Source organism: Carcharodon carcharias, chromosome 9 (assembly GCF_017639515.1).
Source record: "Carcharodon carcharias isolate sCarCar2 chromosome 9, sCarCar2.pri, whole genome shotgun sequence".
NCBI classification, from domain to species: Eukaryota; Metazoa; Chordata; class Chondrichthyes; order Lamniformes; family Lamnidae; genus Carcharodon; species Carcharodon carcharias.
In genome coordinates, this window is record NC_054475.1 from 39,813,156 (window position 1) to 39,826,898 (window position 13,743).

General features: G+C 42.0%; 1 protein-coding gene across 4 annotated transcripts in view; it reads left to right on the forward strand.

Annotated features, from left to right (window-relative positions):
* Positions 1-13,743, forward strand: part of LOC121282181 (neuron navigator 1-like) — a 589,054-nt gene that overhangs the window by 157,619 nt on the left and 417,692 nt on the right. The window contains exon 1 of one of the 4 annotated variants that reach the window (XM_041195737.1): positions 616-1,653. The exons of the other annotated variants lie outside the window; for them this stretch is intronic. Coding sequence (XP_041051671.1) covers positions 981-1,653 — 673 coding nt within the window. The 5' untranslated portion in view covers positions 616-980. Of the gene's footprint in view, positions 1-615; positions 1,654-13,743 lie in introns of those variants that run through there. 4 annotated transcript variants of the gene reach the window in all.

A 13,743-nucleotide genomic window follows, 5' to 3' on the forward strand; every position in this document is an offset into this window, starting at 1 on the left:
TGAGTCGGTAGTGATCCGTTATCCTTTATGTGAATTTCCCTCTGAGACAATAAAATGGATACACCTCTGTGTGTGATGAGGCAAGATGTTTATTAGGTAAAACTACTTTTTAATGAGCATACATTTCTGCGAGATTGTATGCATTTGGAAGCAAATATTTCTGATATATAGATTTCAGAAAATATGCTGCTGACCTTTCTAATACTTTTCAGAACATATGAGGAATGTTGAAAGCGTCCATTCACCCTTTCACAGATACAGCATGGTATCTTCCATCCTTGCATGCACTTTCTGAAATTAATAATTATATGGTAATAACAATGCAGGTTTTACTGCAGTAGCAGAGTGCATTGTGTTCAGCGAAAATTAAAATGATGGAACTTGTGTTTTCTTTTCATTTTTTAAAAAAATGTTTTATGCCCTTGTTCTAATTTTTACTGAGATGTCTGCTGCCATGGCAGCAAGGAACAGCCACTGCAGTGGAGGAAGCTGGGATACACTAGGGGATGTGGGCTGAATACTGAGAGGGCTGAGTCCAGCTCTCACGCTCCCAGTATTTCCTGTCTTGCTAATTGAGCTGATTTAATGCCGGACTGGAAGCTGTTGCCACAACAGCTTTTTAAATTGATGGCTGTTCTCAGCTGTGAGAAATATTCTGGAGAGATAAATTGAAGAAGCAAGAAGCTGCTCCCTGATTTCCCCCTTTTGCTGGCAACGATGGAATAGCCTTTTCTTTCCTAGCACAGAGCATCTTGGAAGCAGGGGAGGGCGTTTGGTGATGACATTCTTCTAGTGATCAATCTGCCAGCAGGAGCTGATCATCTGATGCTGCAACAAGCAGGCTGTGTGAAGAGAGCTGGAAAACACAGGAACTGCTGTTTCAGAGAGGGTTATCTGGATTGAATACCCGTGCTGGAGAGCAAGATATCTCCCTATTATCCCACCGTTTCAATACAGGCGAATGATTACTCGCAAGCAAGATGCTTGGTGCAAATGTCAAATGTTGTGAAACCGATATTTGTGATGAGAACCAGGAAGATGTGAAGGTTTATAAGCGACAGCCAGATGGAAAGGGAGTGCAACATGGAAAGAAGGGTAAACCTCCAACAATGCATAGAGCCACAGAGCTGAAGGTGTTTAAAGGTGGAACTAATCTGAGGAAGCAAAAATCGCTCACTAATCTTTCCTTCCTGACTGATGCAGAAAAAAAGATGCAGCTGTATGAGCCCAAATGGTGCGACGACATGTCAAAGCCAGCTCAAACGCTTGGGAAGGGAGGGTTGAAATCTAAAGATGCACCAATGTCTAAATCTCTCTCAAAATCTGAGCACTCACTGTTTCAGTGCAAATTAGCACCGAGTGTGAACAAACCTCTTGCAGCACCTTCTACAATTCGTGGGATACCAAGCAGGATCCCAAGAGGACCCTGGGCTGAAGTCAAACCTCTGAATAAACCGACTGAAGCCAGCACAGGCGATGGGAGCAAGTCAGACGATGAAATTTTGTCCAGCAAGGCTAAGAATATTAAAAAGCAAACTCCGGCAACCAGCAAGAGCCAGCAGCCAGAGGAAAAAGCTTATTTAAAGGTGGATCCTGAGCTTGTTGTCACCGTGCTGGGTGACCTAGAACAGCTTCTGTTCAGTCAAATGCTTGGTGAGTTTTCCGCTTGTACCAAATATATGGCCATTAAATAGCAACTCACTCAGTTCCTACACACTGTTTTATTTGTCACTCACCTTACAGCACAGTTGTTTACCGCATAAGCAACTAGAATGCTTTTTTTGTGAGTGATCATTAGAGTTAATTTAAAGAAGGATGTCTATAATTAGAACCATTGTTGTATTAATAGCATTCCTTGACTCAGTTAAAATTGTCACCTTAAATCACTGATGCAGTGCAGTGATGCTATGGTGGGCAGGTCTCTGCATTTGCTGCCTCATAACTAAGGCACAATTAAAATGCGTTATGTACCATCTGCAAGTTATGAAATGATTCATGCTTAAATATTGTTTTGTCCTTTGGAGGGAATTTTGTAATTTTCTTTCACAATGTAGTCAGCATAAATTGTTTAATTTGTGAAAAGAGATGCTATCTAAAACTCAAATAAAATCTGTTTGTAGCTACAGAAGTGTTTTGCCAAATCTATTATATTAAGCAGTTTAAGATAATTGGCTGATAGTCTCTGAGTCTCTGATAAAATCCTCATTTAAATAAATGAGTTATTTCTAAAGTAATTTTTGACTTGGTTACATACTTGGTAGGAGTTGACTTAATAGGTTTCTCTTTAACAATCAGCTAAAAAAGAAAGCTTATTTCTCTTTAAACTTAATTCACTCATGCAATTTTTTGCTTAATTTGCACCTTAACAATTGCGCTTGAAAAGGAGGTTTTAATACATCCTTATTATAATGTGCCTCTGCACTGCTTTACATAGATCATATTGCACATACACTTTCAAAAAGGACAGTCCATATTATGTGCTTCATCACTCCTCTTTTACTTAAAAGTAAAATTGTTAATAAACAAGAAGAATCTCTTTTTATCCCACTTGATCAATTTTATCACGTGCAGCAACCAGAAACGTAATTATGTAAAGCTGAATGTAAAGCTGAATTAGAAAATTAATAAAACCTTTAAACTCTACTTATACATCTTTAATATCATTGGGATAAACTTATTTTTATTTCGCTTTAACACCGAAATGGTTCTGCTGGCCTTAAAAATCAGAAGTAAAACACTATTGGGTAGTTTTGATTATATAATATTTCCTAATGGATATTGAATAAATTTTACACTATAATTATTTTTATTCTGCAAATTCACATTTATTTATCCATTCACAATCCAAATATTAGTAGACCTTTATGATAAGATTGTACTTCTCATCAAAATGCTTAGAATTAAAATAGCTTTCAAAGAAAGAAGGAAAATGTCCTTCTTTATAAAGAACATTTTAGTATTACCTTTTACAAATTATAAGATCTCAGAAGTGATAGATGATCAGGATGTGGTGGTGTGTATTTACACACTTTAGCAGACTGAGGCCCAAATCACTTTTTGAATAAACTCTTCAAAGTTATTTGTAGTTCTATTTCACTATATGGCTTATAAGAAGCTATGTGTGAATTATATTCATCTCATTTCATCCTTTTAGTGAATTTGGAGAGACAAAATAGATACATATTTATGTGACAGCTAAGATTGACTGATTAGTGCTGATTTATTATCTGAGCAAATGATTTCAAGGTTTGGTGTTTAATTTAATGCATTTACTGTAATTTCCATTTCTGCTGTATTATCTTAATTGTCGTGTGCATGGCTAAATATGCACCTCCCATTAAAAGGTTCATAACCCTTTGAGGATTGACAGTGTAGAATTACAGCATTACCGCTGCATTTAAATGCCTACAGTGTTTTCTGTGTCTACTAAACTGTGAGCATTGTTATGATATATTATATTCAGTTTGCATAGTGCATAAACTAGACTGTTTCAGGTACTGAATTTGTTCAAACTTAAAGCCATTTAATAGGTACTGGTTTGATATGCTTTTCGCAATTCAAATAGAAATTATCATGTTAAAAACAAAGTTTAAAGTGGATTCATGAGGAAAGATAAAATTTTGAATACTTGAGAAGGGAGACAAAGGCTCTGATTCATAAACATTTACACAATCCTATAACTGTGAAGTTCATGAATGGTAAAATATTTGAACTGACTTTCCATTTAAGGCAGTTGGACACCAATCCACAAAAGTAGTTTAATACTTTCTATGCAAAACCTTACAAGAGCCACTTCTGATTATAACACTGTACATAGTGCTTATTGCCTAAAAATACATTTTTAAAAAATGCAATATATAAATCTCATTTCATGCTTTTATGAAAATGCAATGTGCTCTGTGTGACTCATTAAGGAAGCCACAGGTTTGGCTAGATTTGTCAGATTTCAGTTGAACAATGTCATTGACTTTGGTGTCCCAGGCTAGGAAGGAGAAAAAAAATCAATTTAGAGCTGTGAGAAGGGTTTGATCACAAAGTCGCGTGAGTTCTTGATTTAATCTGTGTTATTGTGGGTAACCACTGATCAGAGGCCAGATAATCCTGTGTAGAATGGTGGGATGATCAAATGGATTGCTGCACTATCCCTTTAGCCAAAAGCAACACATGTTGACAGTGGCCTGGTAGTAGTGTTTGACTCAGTTTAGATGTTGCGAGTCACGGAGGGGAACTTGATGTGAGAAAATGGGGTAAATTTCCCTTTTTTAAATATAAGAAAAATAGATGGAGAGTCTGCTCTTGTATGTACAGTTAAACTGGAGTAAATGACTTTAAAAACTGCCAGTGCAATGCATTTATATTTTTGGTTACAGCATAGTCCAAGTATGTAAATTGCTTAATAATATGGCTTTATGGAGAGGAAAAGGTAATTACAGTGCAAACATGTTACTGGGCCATTTCTTACTTCCTCTCCCTTCCCCCTTTTCAAGCTATTTAAGTGTATAAAGTCCTCTTTGTATCATCATTTTCTTCCCTTTGTACTCTCTGTGGCATCCACCCTGGATTCCAGCAGAGTGCATGAATGGATAATCCAGTGCTTCTTCACAGCTTTTATCAGTCCAATACTGTTTCAGAATGGTAGAAAAAAGTGGCTTGAGGTGTTAGGTTGACAATTCTTTCCCACCTCCTCTAATCTTGGCATCTCATGCATGCAATGCATTGTGTGTGATTATCTACTGTACATTGGAGTCTGCAGCACAATTGATTTACTGTGTACTAGTATGCTGAGCAACAGCAATTTTCAAGCAAACTTGTTCTCATAACTCCATTCTCTCTCCCCTTGTCCAGTTCCTTCCCACCTACATCCGTGATTCCTCTGACACCCTACATCATGTCAACAATTTCCAGTTCCCTGGCCCCAACCGCCTCCTCTTCACCATGGACGTCCAATCCCTCTACACCTCCATCCCCTACTGGGATAGTCTGATGGCTCTCCGCTTCTTCCTCGAACAGAGGCCCGAACAATCCCCATCCACCACTACTCTCAAACTGAACAATTTTTCCTTAAACTCCTCTCACTTCCTCCAAATAAAAGGTGTGGCTATGGGTACCTGCATGGCCCCAGCTATGCCTGTCTCTTTATGGGGTATGTGGAAATTCTTTGTTCCAGTTCTACTCCGGCCCCGTCCCACAACTCATTCTCCGGTACATCGATGATTACTTCGGTGCTGCTTCATGCTCTTGTCTGGACCTGGAAAAATTTATTAATTTTACTTTCAATTTCCACCCCTCCATCATTTTCACATGGTCCATCTCTGACACTTCCCTTCCCTTCCTTGACCTCTCTGTCTCAATTTCCGGTGATATACTGTCCACCAATATCCATTACAAGCCTATCGACTCCCACAGCTACCTCGACTACAGCTCCTCACACCCCACTTCCTGTAAGGACTCCATCCCATTCTCTCAGTTCCTTCGCCTCCGTTGCATCTGTACTGATGATGCCACTTTCAAAAACAGTTCCTCTGACATGTCTTCCTTCTTCCTTAACCGAGGTTTTCCATCCACGGTGGTTGACAGGGCCCTCAACCGTGTCCGGCCCATCTCCTGCACATCCGCCCTCACACCTTCCTCTCCCTCCCAGAAACATGATAGGGTCCCCCTTGTCCTCACTTATCACCCCCAGCCTCCGCATTCAAAGGATCATCCTACACCATTTCCGCCAACTCTAGCATGATGCCACCACCAAACACATCTTCCCTTCACCAGCCCCCCCCGGCGGCATTCCGCAGGGATCGTTCCCTCCGTGACACCCTGGTCCCCACCTCCATCACCCCCTACACCTCAACTCCCTCCCACGGCATCTTCCCATGCAACCTCAGAAGGTGTAACACCTGCCCCTTCGCTTCCCCTCTCTTCACCGTCCAAGGGCCCAAACACTCCTTTCAAGTGAAGCAGCATTTCATTTGCACTTCCCTCAATTTAGTTTACTGCATTTGCTGCTCCCAATGCGGTTTCCTCTACATTGGAGAGACCAAACGCAGACTGGGTGACCGCTTTGCAGAACACCTTTGGTCTGTTCACAAGCATTACCCAGACCTCCCTGTCGCTTGCCATTTCAACACTCCACCCTGCTCTCTTGCCCACATGTCTGTCCTTGGCCTGCTGCATTGTTCCAATGAAGCTCAAGCAAACTGGAGGAACAGCACCTCATCTTCTGACTAGGCACTTTACAGCCTTCCGGTCTGAATATTGAGTTCAACAATTTTAGATCATGAACTCTTTCCTCCATCCTCACTCCCTTTCCAATTTCCTCCCTTTTTTCCCCAATAATTTATATAGAGTTTTCTTTTCCCACCTATTTCCATTATTTTTAAATGTATTTCCATCCATTGTTTTATTTCTACCTTTTAGCCTTTTTCGATTCCTTCACCCCACCCCACCCCCACTAGGGCTATCTGTACCTTGCTCGTCCTGCTTTCTACACTTAATTAGCACATTCCTTAGATAATATCACCACCTTCAACACCTTTGTCCTTTTGTCTGTGACATCTTTTGGTTATCTCCACCTATCATTGGCCCTCTATCCATCTCTACATGTTCCACCCCCCCCCCCTCCCCCCCCCTTAAGCCAGTTTATATTTCACCTCTTTTCTATTTTTACTTAGTTCTGTTGAAGGGATATTTGGACTCGAAACATTGACTGTGTTCCTCTCTGCAGATGCTGCCAGACCAGCTGAGTTTTTTCCAGGTATTTTTGTTTTTGTTTTGGATTTCCAGCATCCGCAGTTTTTTGCTTTTATCTCATAATATTACATGCAGCTAGTTCTCAACTGAGGAGAATACTTCTGAGAAGAAAGGGAGGTAGGGAAAGAAGCATAAGGTTCAATTTGCAGGTGTGAATCTGCAATAGTACTCTTGTCTCGAAGGTTGTGATTTCAAGTCCTGCTTCAGAGAATTGAGAATAAAATCTAGGTTAACGCACCAGTGTTTAATTAAGGGAGTGCTACAATGTTGGAGATGCCATCTTTTGACATAGTGGTATTGTCACTTGACTAGTATTTCAGAGACCCAGGGTAATGCTCTGGGGACCTGGGTTTGAATCCCACCACTGCAGATGGTGAAATTTGAATTCAATAAAAATCTGGAATTGAAAGTCTGATGATGACCACGTACCATTGCTGATTGTCGTAAAAACCCATCTGGTTCACTAAAGCCCTTTAGGGAAGGAAATGTGCTGTTCTTACCTGGTCTGGCCTACATGTGACTCCAGACCCACAGCACTGTTGTTGACTCTTAAATGCCCTCTGAATAAGGGCAATTAGGGATAGGCAAAAAATGCTGGCCTAGCCAGCAAAGCCCACATCCCATGAACGAATAAAAAAAATTAAACTGTGTTCCTATTTGCCCTCTCAGAAGGACACAAAAGATCTCATGGCATTATTTTAAAAAGAGCGGGAGAATTCTCCCAGTATCCTGGCCAATATTTACCCCTCAGCCAACCTCACAGAAGACAAATAACCCGCTTGTTATCACATGGCTGTTTTGGGGAGCTTGAATTGTGTCAGTTGGCTGCTGCATTTCTTACATTGCAAGAAACTATAATTCAAAAATGCTTCATTGGCTGTAAAGTGATTTAGGACATCCAGGGATTGTGAAAGGCGTTATATAAAGTAGGTTATTTCTGTGGAATAAATTGTCTTACAGGCTTTTTAGGCCATGCTCTGGTGATCTTCCCATGCTCTATTGGATAATGGAGAGATGAACATTAAGATACTTAAAGAGGGGAAAATATAATTTATAAAATTTTAGGTATGGAAATAAAACAAAAATCTAAAATATGAAGGTTTAAATTTTACAGGGTACCATGTTCCCCACCCCTCCCCCTTCTCCCCAGCTAAAAAGCTGGAGGGGATCTAGTCCAGGGGAAAAATGGATGTCCCACTGTAATTTAATGGTCAGCTGGCCATTATTAGGCCGGAGGAGGGATTTCCACCCCTTAGAAACAGGAGGCCCTGCCTTGGAGTGCTGACAGCTAGTTGAGTGGCTGGCAATTCTGTGGCCTCAGCAGTGCCAAGCGGCAGCAGTAGCCACTGCTGGGACTACAGGCAGTCCCCAGTGGAGCTTGTTGCTGGAGCCGGACACCAAGGTAAGTGGGGAGATTTTGCCAGGGTCAGGCTGGCAGGCCACAGCGAAGGGAATGGAGACTCGGGTTTGAGATGCTGGGGATGAGTAAAGTGGAAGTGTGATCTTGGGACCTCTGATTGGCACAGCGGACCCTAAATGCGATCCCCCCTTACACACACCTACCTGTGCAGTTAAATCCCACATGGCATAGGTCTCCCTCTGCCCCACTGCCCCTCCCCCACTCCAAACAGGTAAAATAGTGGTGGGGGCAGGATGAGGGCATTTAAGGGTCTCATAGATCCAAAGGCGGGCAGCCAGGTCACCCGATGCCTCCACTGCCCCCTGTACAATACCAGGTCACGGGTGGGCAGGTAGGCGGCAGAAAGCTGCGCACTGGATTTTATGAGCACCCCTACCCCCTCACACCAACCTTCAAACCTGCTGGCAGGGTGCATAAACTCCAGCCCAAAGAGTTGAATGCTGACTATTGTCCTTTATGGATGAGGAGAGTACTTTTTTTTTGAACCATCAATTTGGTCTTCAAACTTTGAGTTTTGTATACTTAAATTACATTAAAATGATACATTTCCTCTTGTGCTTCAAGCAAATCTCTACATTCCATGGAAGGCATTGAGATAAAGTCTTTCAAAAAGGAAAGGATTTTCTCAAATAAATACTAATTTCCTAAAGTGCTTTGGGAGGTCCTAAGGTTGTGAAAGATATATAAACACATGTCTTTCTTTGTCAAACTTTCCATGCAAAGCATCTTTCAGGCAGATTCCTACTTTTCAGAAATGGTCTGACGTGGAATAATAGTCATGTTTGCTTTTTGTTTAGATGGAAATTCTTTGAGTAAAATAAAAAAACATATGATATGAACCCCCCTATAACAGGACATAGCTAGGCTTACAGGATGGGCAGACAAGTGACAGATGGAATTCAATACAGCTAAGTATGAAGTGATGCATTTTGGCAGAAGGGATAGGGAGAGGCAATGTAGACTTTATGGCACAATTCTAAAGAATGGTGGGAACAGAGGGATCTGGGGATGCATGTGCACCGATGTCTGAAGATGGCAGGACATGTAGAGAGAGTCGTTACCAAAACATATGGGATTCTGGGCTTCAAGAATGAAGGCATTGAGTGCAAAAGTAGGGAAGTTCTGCTGAGCTTTTTATAAAATCCTCGTTAGGCCCCAATTAGATTTTTGTGTCCAATTCTGGTCACCACACTTTAGGAAAGATATGGAGGTTCTTGAGAGGGTTCAGAGAAGGGGGTAGTTTTTGTTACAAAGTTAGGTAGGAAAGGCTGGTGTCGTTCTCTTTGGAGCAAAGCAGATTGAGGGGAGATTTGCAGAGGTGGGCAAGATTATGACAGGTTTAGATAAGACAAACAGAGAAAAACGATTTCCAGTAGATGATGGTACAAGGACTAAGGAACACAGATTTAAGGTTTTGGGCAAGAGATGCAGGGGAGAGTGTGAGGAAGAACATTTTTTCGCAGTGAGTAGTAATCACTTGGAACTTGCTGCCATGAGGATGGTGGAAACTGAAACAATGAATGATTTCAAAAGAAAATTCGATGGGCACTTGAAGGAAGTAAAGTTGTAGGACTACAGGGATCAAGTGGGGAAGTGGGATTGACTGGATTGCCTGTGGGGAATCAGCCTGCACTCGATAAGCCAAATGGCCTCCTGTTCCATATTGACTCTGTGACTCTAAAAGTGACTATGACATACCGACAAATGAGGGAAGACTTCTCCCATGTATTATGTAACACCCATTCATAAAGAATGTGCTTATAATTCCATTGCACTTATTGTGTGGAGGAAATCTTCTCCCCATTATTAGAAAGTTCTTAGTTTACAACTGCTGTTAGCTGTGAGTGCGCAGATTTATTCTCACAGTTCTAGAATGTCATTGCACCAGATGGTAGCTATTGAAATGTAAAAGACTGCAAATGTTTGAATTCATATTTTCACATAAGCACCTCTATTGAGAAACAAGGCTGATTTGTAGCTTTGCGTTTCTAATGGAAACGTTCTATGGATTTCTACAAGTAAAAGTGAATGTATATTTGACCTCGGAGGCTACATTCTCATTATCCATTCTATACTTAATGTCCACAGTAATGTTACTCACTTAAATAAATCACAGTGTTGAACTGAAACAACCATAATGCAAAAACATCAACTGACCCATTACAACATTTTATAATCGATTGAGGCAAAAATCCAGAAATGATCTCGCGTGTAAAATTGAGCAGAATTTTTGGCTGTACTCTGCTTGCAGCTGGAAAACCACATGCAGCTGACAATACGAGGAACATGTTTCTGATTCAGTTTAAGCTTAATGGATAATTCTAACATTAGGCAACTATCAAATTGAGTTCACGTTGGCCTGCACATGAGATCAATTTAAGATGTAGGAATACAAAGTATTTTGAGAAAAAAATGACTTTGAGTTAGATATGCCATTTCTACTCTTTTAGTGTAAATACTTACAATGATTGCTATTGTTAGCAAATTATTATTCATGAATGCAAGCAATGTTCACAACAAAATTGTAAGATTCTGAAATACTCCAGAGTGAAAATAAGAGGAATGAAATTGTTTTCACAATGTGAGAATAACAGGCTTATTTTCAACTCATGATGAGCTTGTACAGTTGAAGTACTCTGCAAAATCACCTCAAATAGCTAGAATTATGCACTCATGCTATTTATATGGCCTCATTCTGCATCAAGATTTCCTCTTGAGAAAGCAGATAATACACAAAGCTTGTTTGAAAAAAAAACAGGATGTATAATATTTCTGGATCACAAGGTGAATAATTTTCTAATACATTAGCACATTCTAATACATCCCCGCACGTCACGAAAAGGACAATATTGATTTGGCTATACTTGACCTTGATTGTTCAATTGTGATCATTAGTAATATTTTCCATATGTTTTGTCTGATTTTAAATTACAGTCACAAATTTTAAAATTAATATTTTTGTTCTATCCTTCATGTTAGGTGGTCTTGTGGCTCACTAGGCCAGAAGCTGTGGCTCAAGTCCCACTTCAGGACTTGCTGGTCATGGAAGGTGCGTTCATGACACGCATAACATGGCCAAACAGGCTGATTATCAAATTGTAAATCCTTCTGATGCACCTATGGCAGGCAGCAAGAGTGGGAGAATCTTTTGGTCAGCCATGCTTGATATGGAGTGGCACTCCTCAAGCTATGGCGCCTGGTGACAGGCTAGTGACCTGCTCCAGGGAACAGACATAAGCACATGCTTTGACTGCCTCATTCATTACTAGACGTGGGAGAAAAAAAACAGATTCTTCATGTTAACACCTTCCTTAAAAGACCTTGCTGAGAATTCCAAAGTTGTAACTTATTTCACTAAAAGTAATTGACCCAAATAACTGGGGAAAAGGATGAATTATCCTGAATTAAGAGCTTTCAAATGCACTTTCTTACATGCTGACAATGAAATGTAAGAATTAATTAAAACCAAGGCTATAATTCTTACAATGTAATCATAATACTTTTTCAGCATTGCAGTGCCAGAAATTAAACATATCAAGCAGTTAGAACAAAAAGCACAAAATATAATGAAGTATTGCAAATAAAGAATGGAGAGCTTCAATATATTTTACTTTGATATTATCGGAAGTCAATCCCTTGAGCTCAGGTAGTATGATTGCTTTGGGGGCTGTGACCTTTCAATGCTCTAACATGAGTTGAAATCTCAGCTCAACCCAGATGGCAAGATCCAGCTGGACATTGGTTCCCTGATTTTACTTGTTAAAGTAACAGCTTTTTGCAGATATTTCATCAGAAAACATTGAACATTGAGCGATGCCATGGCATGTTTGGCCATGGGGATAGTGGTCACAAATGGGGTAAGGCAACTTTGGAAGGTGCTAGAGATGCGCATCCTCAAGGGGCCAAGGGATCTTTGTGTATGACCCACATATCTGATTGTATCAGTCTGTGAACGAGCAGTGTTGCAACATTAACGATTGCAGCAACCATCAGTGCTTTGGATGGTGGGGAGACAGAGTGGATGGGACTGTGGGCCTCAAATACCTGGCCGCTGGACCCCAGCCTCACCGCCACCTACCGCCTGCCTCCTCCCCAGCTCCATGGCCTGCTCCTCATAGGTGGTGAGGTGCATGCCCAGCACCAGACCGCTGGCGCTCCCTCATATTGTGCTCAGTTTTTGCCTGCAGAACAGAGAAGAGCATTTATTGGGGCTGATTGCTCATGTACTCTGCACGCGCACCCCAACCACAGTGGCCTATTTGAGGCCTCCAGCGGCTCCTGTCCACACTGTTGGTGATCAGTCCCCAGAGGATAGTATGGCTTGACCCAACCCCCTCCCCCAACGGACACCTTGGACACATTCGGCATCCATCACTTTGAATAACACAATGGTCTTAGCGCCCTTGGCAAGGAGGTGCAACTAGGTGCGACGCTGAAGCCACCAGATGGCTCTTGGCCATGACACTTCGGCTCCCCTTCTACCATCTCATCACCATCAATATGACATGTGTTGGAGTTCTGAGTATGTGTCTCGCTGCCTCCCTTGCAGGTTGCCTCCAGACTACTCAAATACGACAAACACCAACGGGGCGAATCCATCTTCTCCTCAACCACTAAGGCTGATGTAAGCGTGGTCACTATCTGTTTGCCCACTCAGCGTGCACCAAATGCCCAATGCATTAACGACACTAAGACGTGGTGGGGGCCTCAAAGGCTAAGACTACCTGCTGGTTCAAATGGCCAAAGCTGACATGGTACTCACCCTTCCAGAGCACAGCAAATCATTGAAGCGCTTGCGGTACTGTGTACCGGTGTGCCGCACATCATCATGGGCACTTACAGCCACCGCCAACTCCTGCCACGCCTACCTGGTGATGTGGGGGGACTTCCTCTTCCCATCCTCTGGATACAAAATATCCCAACAGTTGGACACCTCTTGGAGGAGGACAGCAAGGCAGGCATTGGAGAACCGAGGAGCACAGTAGCCCCCCACTGGCCTACCCTGCAGCCTGCCCCCCTCCTCCTCTCTACCCTCAAATCATGTCCTGCCCTATGAGTGGCCATGGTGAACTGCCTCAAAGAGGCTGAATGGCCACTCTTTATACAGACTGCCAGTTCCCATTGGAACTGGCGGTCTGAACATGCCTGCTGCCGATTCGATTTTCCCATTGTACACGGGAGTCGCAAATCCACTGGGCGGGCTGTAATTGGCCCGCCCACGCAAAATGGCGGCGTGGCCCATTTCGGCAGCAGCGATCAGCTGCCCACCCACCACCGAGTCGGTCAGGCCCGCCCGCCCATCAAGGGCAAAATTCAGCCCAAGATTTCTTACATTTTGCAACGACTGCCAAACCAGCCGAACTTAGGGTGCTCTATTCAATTTCAGCTAAATAATGGTTATGCATTATGCTTGTCTTAGTATGAGAGCTAGACTACTGCCCATGACCTAACTTGCACCCATCACCCCTGTGTTCACTGACCTACATTGGCTTCTGTACCACTAATACATTGAATTTAAATTTTCATCCTTGTTTTCAAATCTCTTCATTATACTCACCCCTCTCTACCTTTGGAATCTT